Here is a 17,033-nt window from a genome sequence, read left to right on the forward strand (position 1 = left end):
ACTGATTCTCCCTCTCTCAGCAGCCATTAATTACCTCTAGCTTTTCATTAGGGGTGGGACCTAGTGAGATTTTCCCCTTCTGCACTGCTATGTCAACTGGTGGTGTCATTATGCAGGTCCTGTTTAGATCTCATTGATGTAGCTTCCTTGTCATTCACTAGTTCTCTGGCTCTTACACTCTTTCTGCCCCCCTTCTGAGATGTTCCCTTAGCCTTAAGCATAGGGGTTGCATTGTAGATGTATTTTTGGGGTTGTACACTCCATGGTCTACTGTTCTCTACATTTTGACCAGTTATAGATTTCTGTAATAATTTCCACCTGCTTCAAAAAGATAAGGGGTGAGAACTCCTCTTATCTGTAGCTAAAGGATCAGTATTTAGAATGCTCAGCTTAGGAATTACATGGGTTTAGGAAAGTGACAGTAGGAAGTTCTCCTCTAGGGTTCAGGATCTTAGCAGTCATAGCTAACTTGACAACACCGGGCACGAGTTCCCTCCTATTAAGGAAGCCTTAAGTCCAGTTAGATGGCTTCCGGTTACCCCCAAAATATAAATGCCACTAGATTTTCTGTCTAATGTTCCATACACTGCAAATGAGATTGATCATGTAAATGAATTTCCTCTTCATATTTTTTATCTTGCTTTTGTTGTTAATATCATTTGTGAACTACTTTAAGGCAATTAATGAAATACTGATATAAAGTCTACCAGGCCTTGGACTTTTATTATTATTATTATTATTATTATTATTATTATTATTATTATGATAGGATATGTAGGCAAGGCTAGCCTTGAACTCTTAATCCTCCTGTCTTAAAGTCTCCTGGTGAAAGTTAAGTGTGTTCTACCATGCTCAGTTTTACACCTTAACTCATCAATTTGTTCTATGCCTTTGAACTGTCACTTGACATTTCTTAGCCTACGAAAGCCAATATTTCATAAGCAAGTAACTATATATGTACAGTACTGCCAATTGCCTATGTATTAGACTGGGGACAGAGGTGCATTTGGTTTGACTGTAGTTCATGGGAAAAAATCTGTATCCAGTTTAGCATTTTAATTATCAATTAGACAGTGTCTAGAATCACCTAGGAGACCAGCCTCTGTGCATGTCTGTGAAGGATCAATCTAGATTAGGTTAGAGCTCTACGTATGTCTGTGGGAGATTGTGAGGTTAACTATGGTAAGAAGACCCATTGTGAATATGGGCAGCACCAGCTCAGGTTGTGGATACAATATGACCGGAAGCCTCCCATTCCTACCACCAGGCCTTTTCCTGCTATGATGGACTTCCCCTTGAACTGTAATCCAAAACAAACCTTTCTTTTCTTTAGTTGCTTTTGTCAGGTATTAGATTGCAGCAATAAGAAAAGTAACTGGTACAGCCAGGAGTGCTGGTTCCTTCCCATAGTCACAGTTATTCAGAAGGCTGAGGCATTAAGATCACTTGTGTAGCTTGGTCCTCTTGTGGGACTCCTAACAGTGGGAACAGGGGCTGTCTCTGACTCTTTTACTGGCTTTCCGGACCCTACTCCTCTTACTGAGTCGCCTTGCCCAGCCTTAATACATAGGGAGGGGCTTAGTCTTACTGCAGCTTGATACGCCATGTTTTGTTGATACTTATGGGAGACCTGCCCTTTCCTAAACAGAAACAGAGGGGGAATGGATTGGGGGGTGGGGACAGATGGAAGAGAGAGGAGGGGCTGGGAGGAGAGGAAGGAGGGTAAACTGTCACCAGGATGTAAAATAAATAAATAAATTAAACAAAAGATCACTTGAGATCAGGAGTTTGAAACCAGCCTGACCTACCTAGTGAAAGCCTGTATCATAGCCTATTTTAATAATATCTAGGAAGGCATTTTAATTTAACTAAATTTCGAGTATTGTGATCATTTCTAGGCATTGTACTTTAAAAATAATTGAGTTAGTGTAGAGAATATATCATGTAAAAATATTTGGAGAATATAATGTCTATGCTGAAAAAACTGAGATAGTAGGGATGACAGCCTTTCTCTGAATGTTTTAAGAACTAAGGACTAAAATATTAAAGAACAATGAAACTCCACAGAACAAAATGAAGACCATTTGGTAAAACCTACAGGAAGACAAATTTCAGATCAGTGTAAAGAGTAACCATTTATTAGACAGTAATCCTATAATCTGACAACTTTGTGGAAAGAGAATTATTTTGTCACTAGAAGATTGTGAGCAAAGATGTGACCATCCTAAGAATTATATATTACAGAAAGGATTCCTTCATTAGATGGCAAGTTAAATTTCTGTGACTCATAGCTTTCTTAATGCTAAGATTCTGTGCTTCTAGAAAATCTTGAAGCATTTCTTCAGTGTTCTAGACGTTGATTTCAAAGTAGCATCATTAACTAGCTGAAAATTTTAGTAGTAGCTATGATCAGTAATGAGAATTATGTAATTATTAGCTCTGACTGATGGTGACATCCTTAAAAAGTCACGGCACTGAACAGAGGGTTTTGGGGATGGTAGGCCGCAACTCTACAGGTGAATCCCCAACCCTCCTTTTTTGGATTTTTTGAGGCAAGGGCTATTGTAGCCCTAGCTAGTCTGAAACTCACAGAGATCCACCTGTCTCTGCCTCCCAAGTGCTGGGATTAAAGATGTGTACTACACTCAGTTCCCAAATCCCTTTTTAAATTTATTTTTTATTTTTATACAGGTTTTGCTAACTTCAGGCTGGCCTTGAACTCACTCTGTATCCCAGGCAGGCCTTGAAATTGGAATTCTCCTGCCTTAGCCTCCCAGGTAGATGGGATTATAGGCTCATGCCACCAAACCCAGTTAAAGGTAATTCTGTTTGCTGTTCTGCTTCTAAGACATCCTCATAATTAAGGCTTAAGGGTTTTGTTGACAGCTTCTTGTCAGACCTTTCCTTAAAGGCCATTGTTAAAATTATTAATTTTATTATTATATAGTAATATATGATACTATATACTATATAGTATAGATTTTGTTAATGGGGTTTCTTTTTCCCAATAAATAGCCTATGAGATATTTCTTAGAGATTTAATAGGCTTTATAATTGTTTAGGTACTTACCATTGAATTAGTTAGATAATTGCTTTGTTTATTATTTATTAAATTATTCAGCAGGCAATATCTATAATGATCAGAGTACTTTACTAGGATTCTGAGGGTGGTTGGTCTTGTCTTGAGTGTCAGCTTGACAGTATTTAGAATCACCTAGGAGACACACCCAAGCCTGCCTATGAGGGTGTTTCTGGAGAGAATTAACAGGATAGACCTACATTCAAAATGGGTGGAACCTGCAGTGGGTGGCCCAGATATAAAGAGGTCCAAGGAAGAATCCGTGTGTGCACCTTCCATCTCTTCTTCCTGATCTGGCTGCTGCCCAGACACTGCCCTCACATCAGACTCCAGCTTCTTCAGCCATCCAGCATGCACTCAATCCCAGCAACATGAGGGAGCTTTCAGGCTTTCAACAACAGATTAGGGCTGTGAAGGCATTCAGCTTCTTGGACTCAGCAGCTCCTGGGATCTCTGTCTCTCTAGTGTGCAGACTGTTGATGGAGGCCTGGCTTGTAAAGTGTTAGAGGGGGATTTGAGCGTCCCTTAAAGGCTCTTTCAGGGTTGTTAATGTGATATCTTGAGTTAAGAACCCATGGTTTCTGGTCAGCTAGGGCTCAAAGATCAGTTGTGATTAACAAGAGTTCAGCACCATTGAAGCGAAACCTTTTATTTACTGGGACAATTGCTACTCATTAGCTGGGACTGAAAAATCAGCTGTGAGACCAGCATCATTGAGATGAAATCTTCTAGAAAGTATTTTCTCAGGGTCAGCATGCAGAGCTGTGGTCCAGAGGGGATCAGGGATGCATCTCAAGGTGGCAACCAAGTTTGTTAATTTGTAAGAATCTCCCACGTTACTGTTTTGACAGCATGAACATTACAGATTGAAGGGCTCATGAGAGCAGCTGAGGTTTGGCACGGTGTGTGACAGAGTTGGAGTCCCTGAAGAGGGGCCCAGAGAGGCCACTGGTGAAGGTGCAACCCAGTTGCAGTGAAGACTCCAGAATATTTTAGATGCCAGGAGTGCAGGATAATCACCAAAGACAGCAATAGATGTGGAGGCAGCCTGAATGTATGAGACAGGCTGTGTGTGTGTGTGTGTGTGTGTGTGTGTGTGTGTGTGTGTGTGTGTGTGTGTGTGTGTGATCCAGGAGATGGAGCTTCCTAGACCCTTTGGGTCCCAGAACACTGAGTTTCAGACATTAGACACTGAGCTATTTACAGTTAGATTTTTGGTTTTGCTTTGATTTAATTATAAGTGTGTCTGGTTCTTTTCTCTTGGAATAAGAAGTATGTGACTTATTTTTGATTTTATAGGATCCCATAGTTGTGAGACTTTGAACTATTAAAGAGACATTTGAGGCTAGGCATGGTGGTCCACACCTTTAATTGCAGCACTTGGAAAGCAGAGGCAGGTAGATCTTTGGGAGGTCAAGACCAGCCTGGTCTACATATATATTGAGTTCTAGGACAGCCAGGGCTACCCATTGAGAACACCCTTCCTCAAAAACCAAAACTGTGGGATCCCGTTTTCGGGTTCCTCGTGGCTTTACCCAGCAGGTCCGCATAGAGGATGATTGGACCACGGGCCTGAGTGCAGGTGTCTGAGATGGTCTGCACTTGGCTGTGCTGGGGGAGGAGGTCTTTTGCTCCACCCCTTGGCATCTCTATAAAAACCCTGGGGCAGAGACAGTTGGGGCCGTTGGAAAAGGTTCCAGGCCCTCTCGAGGCTGTCCTTTATTTTCTATCTGTTTATCTCCGCAAGATTCTCCGCAATAAATCCTTCTATCTAATATTTCCTGCTGCTCACACTCAAGAAAACTCTGGGGAGCTGTGGGGCTGGTGGGTAAACGCCCCACACAAAACAAAACAGAAAAAATTTTACCTCTGAATCAAAACTTGAGAATTGGACCTTTCCCAATTAAGTTATAGAATCTAGTATAGCCTATAGCCTTGGTCCTGATGAGATTGTTTCAAAGCCTTATTTACAATGTCTGGGATGCCATAAAACCCTACTTTATTCAGCTTTACCAAGACAATTGGGTGGCAATGGAGTTGATGAGCTTCATCAGTTATAAAGTCAGGAGTGCTGATAAAAGAAGTAAAGATTAGAAAGGCTCTACACCTTCTCATGGGCATCATTAACCCACTCCTTGAGTCCAGTAAAGATGAAGTATCTGTTGGTTAAAGTTAAGTAAGCTGTGTTAGATGGGAGCATGGATCATTGCTATAAACTTGTATAAGTACCAATTGTGACGTGGCATCAATAAATATATTTGAGATGCAAAAAAAGAGAGAGTTCCCACTAGTTTGGTTTGGTTGTCTCTGTAGGTTTCCCCATCATGATCTTGATGCCCCTTGCTCATAGAATCCCTCTTCTCTCTCTTTGACTGGACTCCTGGAGCTTGGCCTGGTGTTTGGCTGTGGATCTCTGCATCTGCTTCCATTGGTTACTGCAGAAAGGCTCTATGATCACAGGGTATTCACCAATCTGATTACCAGTTCAGGAACACTCTCCACTATTGCTAGTGGTCTAAGCTGGGGTCATCCTTGTGGATTCCTGGGAACTTCCCTAGCACTCGGTTTCTCCCTATCCTCATGATGTCTCCCTCTATTGTGGTATCTCTTTCATTGCTCTCCTACTCCATCCCTGTTCCAGCTCAACCATCCCATTCCCTTCTGTTCTCATCCCCCATTACTTACCCTCCATTGCTCTCCCCATCCCCAGTGAGCTCATGGAGACCTCATCTATTTCCCCTCTCCAGGGCGATCCATGTGTCCCTCTTTGGGTCCTCCTTATTAGCTAGCTTCTCTGGAGCTGTGGATTGTAGTCTGGTTATCCTTTGCTTTACATCTAGTATCCACTTATGAGTGAGTACATACCATGGCTGTCCTTTTGAGTCTGGGTTATTTTTTCTGAGTCAGGATGATATTTTCTAGTTCCATCCATTTGCCTGCAAATTTGAATGTTAGGATTTTTAAGTGATGTGTTTGGTTGTCAGATTGACAAGGGGTGGACTCTTTTTTTGTTGTTTTTGTTTTTTCAAGACAGAGTTGCTCTGGGTAACAGCTCTTGGCTGTCTTGGAACTCGCTCTGTAGACGAGGCTGGTGTCAAACTCACTGAGTTCCACCTGTCTCGGTTTCCTGTCTCTCAGTGCTGGGATTAAAGGCGTGCGCTACCACCACTGCCCGGCGAGGGTGGACTTTTTAATAGTTACTCTTCATTGTTGACTTGTGACCTGCTGTTTCATGCCCTGTGCCATCGTTGGCAGCTACTCTCACCACTATGCTTGCATGCCTTCTTTGCTATAATGGACTATAAGCTCAAACTGAGAGGCAGTATGAGCCTTCTCGAGGAGGTAGAGGATAGTTTTCCCCTTAGCCTTGTTCTTTGGAGCTTACTTACTAGCAGGGGAATGTTGAGTTGTTTTCTTTCTGAAGTCCTAAGAAGATAGCCCAGAAAGGGCCCTTTGTAAGCTACCACTGTGCAATGTTTCCATGACCATTCCCGGGCTGAATGAATTGTTGCCAGTAAGTTTTCCCACCCAGGCTTGCCAATGTGGCAAGTATAGGCACAGCCTTCAAACTGGTCCCACCAACTAGGCCAGAGGACTACTTGGTTGGATGGTCCCTCATACCAGAATCTCTGCTCATGAGAATGTGGGTATGGAAAATACCCGAATTGTCTGCATTTCTATTAAATTTCTCTGGTGTGGAAAACGGTCAGAGCAAAGCAATCTACACTTGTAGGGCAAGTTGTAGTGTACTTAGTAACAGTTCTCTGTACCCTAGTCATGCCAGTCTTTGTTCTAGCAATCCCAGCCCTCTCATACCCACACAAAACTAGTTATTTATCTCTTCCTAGAGGTCAGACTGTGATAGGTATGGGTCATAGTCCAGAGGTCACCCATATACTTGAGATTTACAGGTTCTTGTGTTTCCAAACAAAACAAATAGACAAAAATTAGATAGTTGTAAAAATAGAGACGGTTTATTGAGAGAGAACTTCTGAGATAGAAGTGGGCCAGAGAGCTGGAAAAGTTAGAAGCACAAAGGCCCTGGGTGGGGAGAATATGGATCATTTTTTATAGAACCTGCCTTTTCCTTATTTGGCTTTTCTTATGTGTGCTCTGTCCTTATAAGTAAGTAGCCCTGTTGGGGAGGGGTTTCTATTCTTTAGGCCAACTGACTTCTTTCATATGTTAATCTCCCTGCCCTATTCTGCTGCTGCAGGATTGCGATTTCACAATGTTATCTGCCTTTGGTTTCTTTCTTTTTGGTGGCCTAAGCTTCCTGTCCAAGTAGATCTGAGCCACATCCCCACAAGTCTTCATCTAAATCACAACCTGTTTTCTGGGCCCACACTGATTCTCTAGATGATTACTCACTTACCCAGTGGAGAGCAGGATGCATTTGGGGGTAGGAGATAGAGAACTATAGGGGATTCTGCTCTTCTGATAGAGATTTGACTGTGAGACTTCTCTTAGATGATTCCTTACTGCAGCATCAGTGAGTGAGCTACAAAGTATAGGCTCTTAGCCCCTAGTCATTCTGCCTGCCTGCTGCATGATTATACATCATTTAGCTTGTACTGTAATTTTGAAGATTACCAGATTGTGTGCCTGTGGAGCTCATCAAGGCTTTCCTTTTCTTTCTGTCTTTCTTTTTTTCTTTTTGCTAAAAACCCCACTTTTTTTTATTGTCAAGTGCTTTATGTTTTTGTTTCAGATCTAAAATTCAATTTTCTGGCTACCATCTAGTTCTAATTGTTGCTCTTTTGTACTGTCCATGCCACTCACCTCTCCTATAGCCATACAGATTTACCCACACATCTAATGCTTTGCTTCAAATTTGTGGAGATGCAAATTATCTTTAACTCACTGTCTTCCCTCCTGATTAAAAGATATTTACTATATTAATTTGTACATGGTGTGTGTGTGTGTGTGTGTGTGTGTGTGTGTGTGTGTGTGTGTGTGATCAGAGTATGACTTTTGGGAGTCAGTTTTATCCTTTCACCATGGGCTCTTGGATGGAACTCTGGTCATTAGGCTTGCAAGATAAGTTATCTTCCCATTGAGTCTTTTCACCAGCTCTCCTTTGATTGTTTCTTATGTATTATGTCTCTGTACACTGACATTTGCATTTTAATTGCAATTTTTAAAAATTTCCATTTTATATTTTATGAAAGCACATATTGGTTAAAGATTGATTCAAAATGTAAGTAGGCCTACAGGATCTTAATGTAAGCAAAGGATGGAAAGTTCAATAAAAATTTGGTATTGTATGAAAGAAGAATATCCACAAGTATCTGAAAAGACTATTTTCAAACTACATGCATGTATTAAGCTAAATTTTCTTTATATATTCAACCATAAACATAATGTAGAAAGAAGAATCCAGGCATTGTGAAATGCTAGAAATTAAATAGATCTGCAAAGATATAAAATGATACTCTTTTCACTACTTTTTGTTTTGGAATAATTTAGCTTGCTTTTATAACAGTGTTAATACACAGACTTTTTGAGGCAAGGCAATGCTATGTAAGTCCATGCTTGCCTTTAGTTCACTTGTAGTCTAGAATGGCTGAAGCCCTTGCCAGTCCTACAGCCTCAGTTTAGGAGTGCAATGCTGAGATTACAGGAGTACACTACTACATCTTATTGTATCTGTTTGTTTATTTGTGTGTGTTTCAGTATGTATGTATGTATGTATGTATGTATTTATTTATTTATTTATTTGGGACATGGCCACTCTATGTAGCTCTGTCTGTCCTGGAACTTGCTATATAGACCAGGCTGGCCTGGAACTCACAGAAGTCCACCTGCTTCTGCCTTCTGAGTGTTGGGATTAAAGGTATGTGCCACCACACCCAGGTTTGTTATTTTTAAAATAAATAATATTTATTTTTGTTTTAATTAATACTATTGGTAAATATTTTCATGTGTTTGGAGATCTTTTTGGCTTTTTGAGACAGGGTTCCTCTATGTTACAGCCCTAGCTGTCCTGGAACTCATTCTATAGACCAGGCTGGCCTCGAACTCACAGAGGTCTACTTGCCTCTGCCTCCCAAGTGCTGGCATTAACTGATATAAACAAAATATGTTCAAGTTCTTGAAAATTAAAAAAGCATTTTTATGTGTGTGTGTGTGTGTGTGTGTGTGTGTGTGTGTGTGTGTGTGTATGAGTATGTGTGCCTGCCTGCGCTCTTATGCAAGCCACATGTGTGTGAGTGCTCATGGAGGTCAGAAGATGACATTGAATCCCCTGGAGCTGGAGTTACAGGTGGTTGTAAGCTGCCTCATGTGGGTGCTGGGAATCAAACTCAGTACTTTGCAAGAGCACCAAGTGCCTTTACTTGCTCAACCATCTACCAAGTCTTTGATAATTTTTCAGTTAAAGTATTTTGAGACCAAGGGATTGTTTATAGAATTGGTCTACAGATGTGATTTTCAGAGTGTGGCTTGTGGTTCCTGGACGAACAATATCTATATCACTTGGAAATTCATTCTTGGGTACCCAAGAAATCACATATTCTGTGGGCAGGGCCAAAAATCTTCATTTTGACATTTTATTGCGTGTTAAAATCTGAGAGGGGACTGGACCTGCCTGGACTGAGTCTATCAGGTCGATCTCAGTCCTCGGGGGTGGCCTTGATCTGGAGGTGGTGGGAAGGGGAGGGGGGCAGGAAGGGGGAGAACAAGGGAATCTGTGGGTGTTATGTAGAACTGAATAGTATTGTAAAATAAAATAAAAAAAATGTAAAAAAAATCTGAGAACAATTAGTACAGTGCATTATGCCAGAGTATTTAACAATGAGGGAAAAAAGAGGAAAGAGAGGTAAGCACAAAGGAAGAAGGGTAAGAAGAATAAAAAAAGGAAAAGAACAAGAAATTTGGGTCATAGAGTACCATGGTCAATGGAAAGTTATGTTATTTCAAGGTAGAATATAAGTAAACTGTCAAAAGTTAGGGAGAAGCAGATTGGAGGAGGTGCATAAAGAAGAGAGAACTACAGATTAGGAGGAGATGAAAATTAATCTAGGGGAGCAACAAGATGTCTTAGTGGGTAAGTGTGCTTGCCATGCAAGCCTGGTAATGTGATTTCCATACTTGGAACCCACATAAAGGGAGAAGGAGAGAACTAACTTCATAAACTTGTCCTCTGATCTCCACATAAGCACTGTCACATATGTACACTCACATACCCCCCATACATGTACACTAATAATACAATCTAAATAAAAAAGGAAAATTAATGTGGTCAGATGCATATGTAGAGTGAAGAACAGTTAATTGGTGCTTACTATATGAATTGTTGCTCTGTGACCTAGTGATTAAAAGGTCAGTTAAGTTTAATATGTAGTACCTGTCTTACAGAAATGTAAACTTTGTGGAGAATACAAATCCATAGACAGATGCATTGCAACAGGGTTAATTGCTTTAAAGGGGAAATTATATAGTACACCAAAAAATTAGTAGTTAACAATATGTGATAATTAAGACTGTGGAGAGACTGGCTATATAGCTCAGTGATAGAACACTTGCCCAGCATGCATGATGCCCTGGGATTGAGGAAGAAGATTGTAAATTTTTTTTTCAGAAGAAAAGGGACATAAAATATACTTTTTAAATTGTAGAGAATTAGAGGGTAAAAATGTACCTCAGGTAAGAAATGAATCTTGGGGAGGAGCACAGTAGGTAGGAGGATATGTCATGTTATGGAAGACTTGAAATCACAAGATGTTTCACTTTTGTGGGAAATGAACTAAGTTATCAGAAAAGAAAGAAAAAAAATTAATTTTGACTGAGTGTCCACGTAGTATTGATAGTTATAACATTCTTGTTTGCTGATCTGCAAAGAGGGTCCAGTTAGCAGCATCAATTATTTATTTATTATGGATCCATTTAGTGTAATTTACTGTCTTTAGATTGATTGTATTGTTGTGAACACTTAGTTGTCTACTGTCTCTCTAGCATTTAATCCTTATGTAACTATAGGTATAATCTATTGTTGAGCAACAGTTCAAATCCAACTTTAGAGCTCTTCTAAATCTAAGATTCTTCATCCATTAGGATAATTTGTAACACTTTATTGATTCATCAGATTATGATTTCAGAGAAGGTTCTTTTCTTTATCATCACTGAATACTGTATAGGAAAAAATAACTTTTCTCTGGATTCTTGACACTGATGGTAGTTTTGACTGCCAAAAATGTTCTTCTCTTCTGCTCCCTTCCTCTCCTCTCCTTACCCCTTCTTTTTCTTTCTGTGTTAGTTAATTAAACATAGGCTATAGTGATATTTTATTTGTACTAAAATGTGATTTGTATGTTAATGAAGTTGCCTGGGGGTCAGAGCTATTAGAGCCATAGCAAAAGCTGGGCGGTGGTGGTGCACGCCTTTAATCCCAGCACTTGATAGGTAGAGCTAGGTAGATCTCGGTGTGTTCAAGGATATAGCCAGCTTTGGAGACACGCGCCTTTAATCTCAATACCAACCATAGAAGACCTGGAGGTCTGTACAGACAGGCAGTGACAAGGCAGTCATGTGGTTGGGTTTACAACCAATGAGAAGGCAGAAAAGAAAGTCTATATAAAGACAAAAACACAGGAAGTAGGTCTCTTGGCTGAAGAGGCTAGCTGCAGCAGATGGGTAAGGCTCTTAGCTCTGATCTCTTGGCTTTCTTCTTTGCATTGGTTCTGTGTTTCTTATTTAATAAAATGGTTGGTTACATCTATAGTAGGCCATATTAGAAGTGTTCTATCACTGAGCTATACTCTCAGCTTCAGTGTTTATGTTATTGTATGTTGTGTTATATAGTTATATGCTTTCACATCCATGTTCTCATTTGATAATCATATGACCAATTCTATGTGGTAGATATTACTGTCTCTATTTTATAGTTAGGAGAATTGAGACCCAAATAAGTTATGACTTTTTAAAAGTTCACTGAGCAAAGAAATGGAATAGCTGGAGAGCAAAAGTGCATGCATAATTTTTTCACTACATTGTCTTAGATGTAATGAATTAGTCTCAAAGTGGCAAAACATGGTTATGTGATTTTCTGACACACACTGGGATGGCTATAGACCAATATATATATATAGCATGCTGCCTCTTATCTCTCTGTCTCTTGTTTTATTTGGGGTTGGTGATGTGAGGAATGGAACACAAGACCTTGATGTCCTTGGAAGGTGCTCTACCATTGAGATATCCCTAGCCCTGACTCTTCTTTAAGACTTGCTTTTGTTTGAATTCTCTATCTTGTAAGTTTGAAGCATACTGATTTTCTCTATAATTTAAAATATGTTTTAAGTTCCTTTCCTTCTGAGAAAAGTTCACAATCTTTTTTCAGTCACAGGGTATTATGCATGCTGGGCAAGTATTCTGCCACTGAGATATGTAGCCAGTTTCCCCATAGTCTTGTCACAACATAGTTAACTACACATTGCTGTGGATATTGCTCTATATAAATAAAACACTGATGGCCAGTGACCAGACAGGAAGTATAGGCAGGACAAGGAGAGAGGAGAATTGGGGAAACAGGAAGAAGGGGGGAGACACACTGCAGCCACCGCCAGGACAAGCAGCGTGTAAAGATGCTGGTAAGCCACCAGCCACGTGGCAAGGTATAGATTTATAAAAATGGGTTAATTTAAGATAAAAGAACAGTTAGCAAGAAGCCTTCCACGGGCATACAGTTTATAAGTAATATAAGTGTCTGAGTGATTATTTTATACGTGGATTGTGGGACTGCAGGGCTTGGTGGAACCTGAAGAGAAGCCCTCCAGCAACACACATCTTTTGTTTTACTATGGAATTTCATTAATATTTCTATTAAAACTATAATAACATGTATTACTGTAGCTTTAATTTCTATAGAATAAAATGAATAATGATAAACATTTTATAGTTTATTCGAGCATTAGTCTCATTGTTTTGCATGTTATGAGAATAGAAAGCAGCATCCTAATATGAAGTATTCTTCTTAATTATAAGATTTCCTTGGCAAGTATTGACTGGATATTTACAATATAGATGGTATCATTATTTTTAATCTCTGTAAGTGTGATTTGGTTTATTGATATTCTTGTCTTAATTTATTTTCTTTTTAAAATATTCTATAAAAACCATAGTGGGATAGCTATTTAGAAAGATATCAAGGTTTATATTTGTCAGGCTGATAGAGGAGAAAACTAGAGTGAGATGGGCATTTTACATCTTTTTGGTGTTGGAGATGGATTCTAAATATTTGTCTGTACTCCAGCACTGAGTTAAATCCCCCAAAATTAAAGCACGAGAATATTTGACTTTACATAAAGAGAAGAAAACAGCAAATGTAGGGGTTTTCTCCCCTAGAAAGTGATTTATAACGTTTTGTTGGGAAAAAAAAGCCCTATGTGGTGACTCACAGGTATAATCACAGCATTTGGGGAGGCTGATGCAGGAGGATCACTGTATTGGAGGTCAGTCTGGGCTACATAGTTCCACACAAGCCTTAGTATGTGTGTGCACGTGCCACACACTCTCACAAATAAAGACAAAATAAATAAGACTGTGAGACAGTTATCTTGTCATTTAATTTTAACCACTTATTGATACCCTCTTTCTTAGGCTGTTGCTCAAGGGGATTTTCAGAAAGCATCTATGTGCATATTACGTTGTAAAGATATGCTGATGAGGCTCCCTGAAATGGTAAGTGGAAGTTTTGCACTTATTCTCCAAGAGTTTGAAAATATGCTATATCAAATCCATGAAGAGTTATCACTGCTGTGCAGAACTTTTTCGAGATTCTATTTGAGATCAGTCCTACTTTTTTAGCTGATCTTTAAAACAATTTGCTTCCCTTGTTCTGTATCAGAAAGGGCATTCAAAAAGATGACACCAGTTAGCTCTTAGATTTCTTTGCTCATCCTTTTATTGTCAAACCATTTTGATAATATTTCATGCTATATAATCAAAGGATAAAAATGAGTTTATTTCTCTGCTGATGAGGTTGAGTGCAGTTAATTATGTCACTCTTACTATCCTAGTATTTTCCTATGTTGGGATTTGGAGGTATAAGAGATTCAATAGGATAAAGACTGCTTTCTTTACTGGGTCTCATCAGAATTTCCAAATATAGTCTTTTGCTTTTCTTCTTTCCCTTTCCTGCCCTGATTCCTCTCACTGGCCAGCTTTTCCTTCATTGTTTATGCCTGCTTCAGACTTCACTCTTACAGAGGGATTAATGACAGAGATAGAGTTGGATGTTAGGGAAAATGTGCTAAAAGTTATATAAACTGTATCTGTGAAACTGTTAATTTCCATTAAATATTTTCTTTAATGTAGAACTGAATTTATACATTTATACATCACACAAATGTACCAGGTACTCTTTTAAGTTTAAATATTAAACATTTTTCATGTTTACTAAAAAGTTACAAAACTAGTGTAAACAATTCACATATCTGTTATCCCGAGAGTTCAGATTCAAGTTTTCCAGCTATGACCTATATAAAAAAAAGATTTAATCTATGATTATAGTCTCTAGGCTGCTCCTATATGGAATAATTTTTCATCTTGCTTTGACACTCATGACCTTGACAGTTTTCAGAATGTGTTTTGATCTTGAATTTGGTGTCAATTAATGAGAGAAGAGATGCTATGTTCATGTTTTCTTATTGGGTAGCATACAGGATTGGTCATAGTGTTGCTTGTACTAATTTTGATCAGATATGTTGATAGCTCTGGTATTATTCTTTTTGTGTGGGATTACTTTGGGTGTCCTAGGTTTATTGTCTTTCAGTATGAATTCTAAGATTCTCTTTTCTATTTCTGTGAAATGAAATGAAATTGGAGTCTCTTCTGTGAATAGCAATGGGATCTTGATGTTGGGATTGCATTGAATCTGTATATCACCTTTGGTAGTATAGCCATTTTCACAATAACGGTTCTTCCGATTCATTAGCATGGGGAATCTTTCCATTTTATTATCTTCTTCACTTGCTTTCTTTAGTGTTTTAAAGTTACTACAGAGGTCTTTCACTCCTTGTTGAAGTTTATTATAAGGTATCATTTTACTTTATTTTTCAGGCGATTGTAAGGCTATTTTCCTGATTTCTTTCTCAGCATATTTGCTATTTTTGTACAGGAAGGCTACTGATTTTTGTATCTTGCCACTTTGCTGAAAGTACTTATCAGTTATAGGAGTTTTCTGGTGGTGTCTAGAGTCTCTTAGGTATAGAGTAATCTCATCTGCAAATAAAAGTCGTTTGACCTCTTCCTTTCTTATTTCTGTCTTTTATTTCTTTGTCTTGTCTTAATGCTCTAGTTAATACATCAAGTACTATATCAAGTAAGAGTAGATACAGTGGGCACCCGCCTCTTCTTGCTATTAGTGGAAATGCCTTGGGTGTACCCTTACTTAGTATAATATTTACCATAGGTGTAAGATTTGGTTTTTGCATGTGTGTTTGTATGTATGTGAATGCAGGTTGCCCAGGGTAGAAGAGGGCATCGGATTCTAGGGAGCTGGAGTTATAGGCAGTTGTAAGGCATTCAGCATGGGTGCTGGGAGCCAAACTCTGATCCTCTACAAGAGCAGCAAGTATTCTTATCCATCTCTCTAGAGCCATACATTTAAAAAATATATTATGTGTGTGTGGTGTGTGTTTGTGCCACAGTGCTCATGTGTCTGTCAGAGGACTATTTGGCAAGATTTGGTCTCTCCTTTTACCCTGTGGGAACCAAGTATTGGACTCAGATTATCAGGCTTGTTAGAAAGCACTTTTACCTGCTGAGGCATCTTGCTAGCCCTCTAACAGATTTTTTAAATGTATGCATTTAGACCTATAAAATTCACTCTTCTCCTTCCACCATGTAAATTCCAGGTTTCAAACTCAGGTTGTTAAGCTTAACAGCAAGTACTTGTGCCCACTGAGCCATCTCACTGGCCCAGGTACTTTTCTTACAAAGACAGAAGTCATGTTGCATTTGGGAACCAACTTAACCCTCTGGGACCTTTTCTTCATTACAGTGCAAAGACCCCACCTCCAGATAAGATATTCATAGGTACTAGGTAGATATCAAATTGGAGAGGACAATATTCAATTTAGTATAGTCTCAATAGAGAAAATCTACTTTTGTTTTTTTTTAAATTGTATTAATTAAATTTTTCCCAGCCTAATCACATCTTCCTCCCTCCCTTCTCTCTTCCCAGTTCCTCCCCCAACCTCACCCCATCCACTCCTCCTCCTTTCTCTTCAGAAAAGGGCAACCCTCCCATGTATATCAGCCAGCCATGGCATATCAATTTGCAGTAAGACTAGGCACCTTCTCTCCTATTAAGGCTGGATGAGGCAACCCAGTAGGAGGAAAGGGTCCCAAAAGCAGGTAACAGAGTCAGAGACAGCCCCTGCTCCCACTGTTAGGAGTCCCACAAAAAGACACAACTGTCACATATATGCAGAGGGCCTAGGTTGGTCCCATCAAGGTCTCTGGTTGTAGGTTCAGTCTCTGTGAGCCCCTATGAGCTGAAGTTAGTTGGTTCTGTGGATTTTCTTGTGGTGTCCTTGGCCTCTCTGGCCCTCATAATCCTTCCTCCCCCTTTTCCACAGGTTTCCCCAAAGTCCACCTAATGTTTAGCTGTGGGTCTCTGCATCTGTTTTCATCAGTTGATGGATGAAGCCTCTCTGATGATAGTTGGGCTGGGCAATGGTTTATGAGTATACCAGAATACCATTAGGAATCATTTCATTGACCTTTTTTTGCCACGTGTGTTTGGGTCTGTCCTAGGTCTCTCACAGATAGGGGGGTCTGGATGGGGGTGAGTGGGCATGGGAACAGGAAGGATCAGGTCGGGGAGGATGGAGGGAGATAGTACTGGGAAAGGTAGCTGGAATAAGGGGCAACTTGGAAATAAGCTAGAAACCTAGTGCAATGGAAACTCCCAGGAATCTATGAGGATGAGTGACCCCTAGCTAAGACTCTT

At 39.6% G+C, this 17,033-nt stretch overlaps 1 protein-coding gene and 1 pseudogene across 2 annotated transcripts in view; both read left to right on the forward strand.

Annotated features, from left to right (window-relative positions):
- Tex11 (testis expressed 11) overlaps positions 1-17,033 on the forward strand; it is a 289,769-nt gene that overhangs the window by 32,580 nt on the left and 240,156 nt on the right. For both annotated transcript variants that reach the window (XM_076561730.1, XM_076561732.1), the window contains exon 7: positions 13,676-13,756. In XM_076561730.1, coding sequence (XP_076417845.1) covers positions 13,676-13,756 — 81 coding nt within the window. The remainder of the gene's footprint in view (positions 1-13,675; positions 13,757-17,033) is intronic.
- Positions 5,024-5,206, forward strand: LOC121825784 (ATP synthase F(0) complex subunit j, mitochondrial pseudogene; annotated as a pseudogene).

Source organism: Peromyscus maniculatus, chromosome X (assembly GCF_049852395.1).
Source record: "Peromyscus maniculatus bairdii isolate BWxNUB_F1_BW_parent chromosome X, HU_Pman_BW_mat_3.1, whole genome shotgun sequence".
Lineage (NCBI taxonomy): Eukaryota > Metazoa > Chordata > Mammalia > Rodentia > Cricetidae > Peromyscus > Peromyscus maniculatus.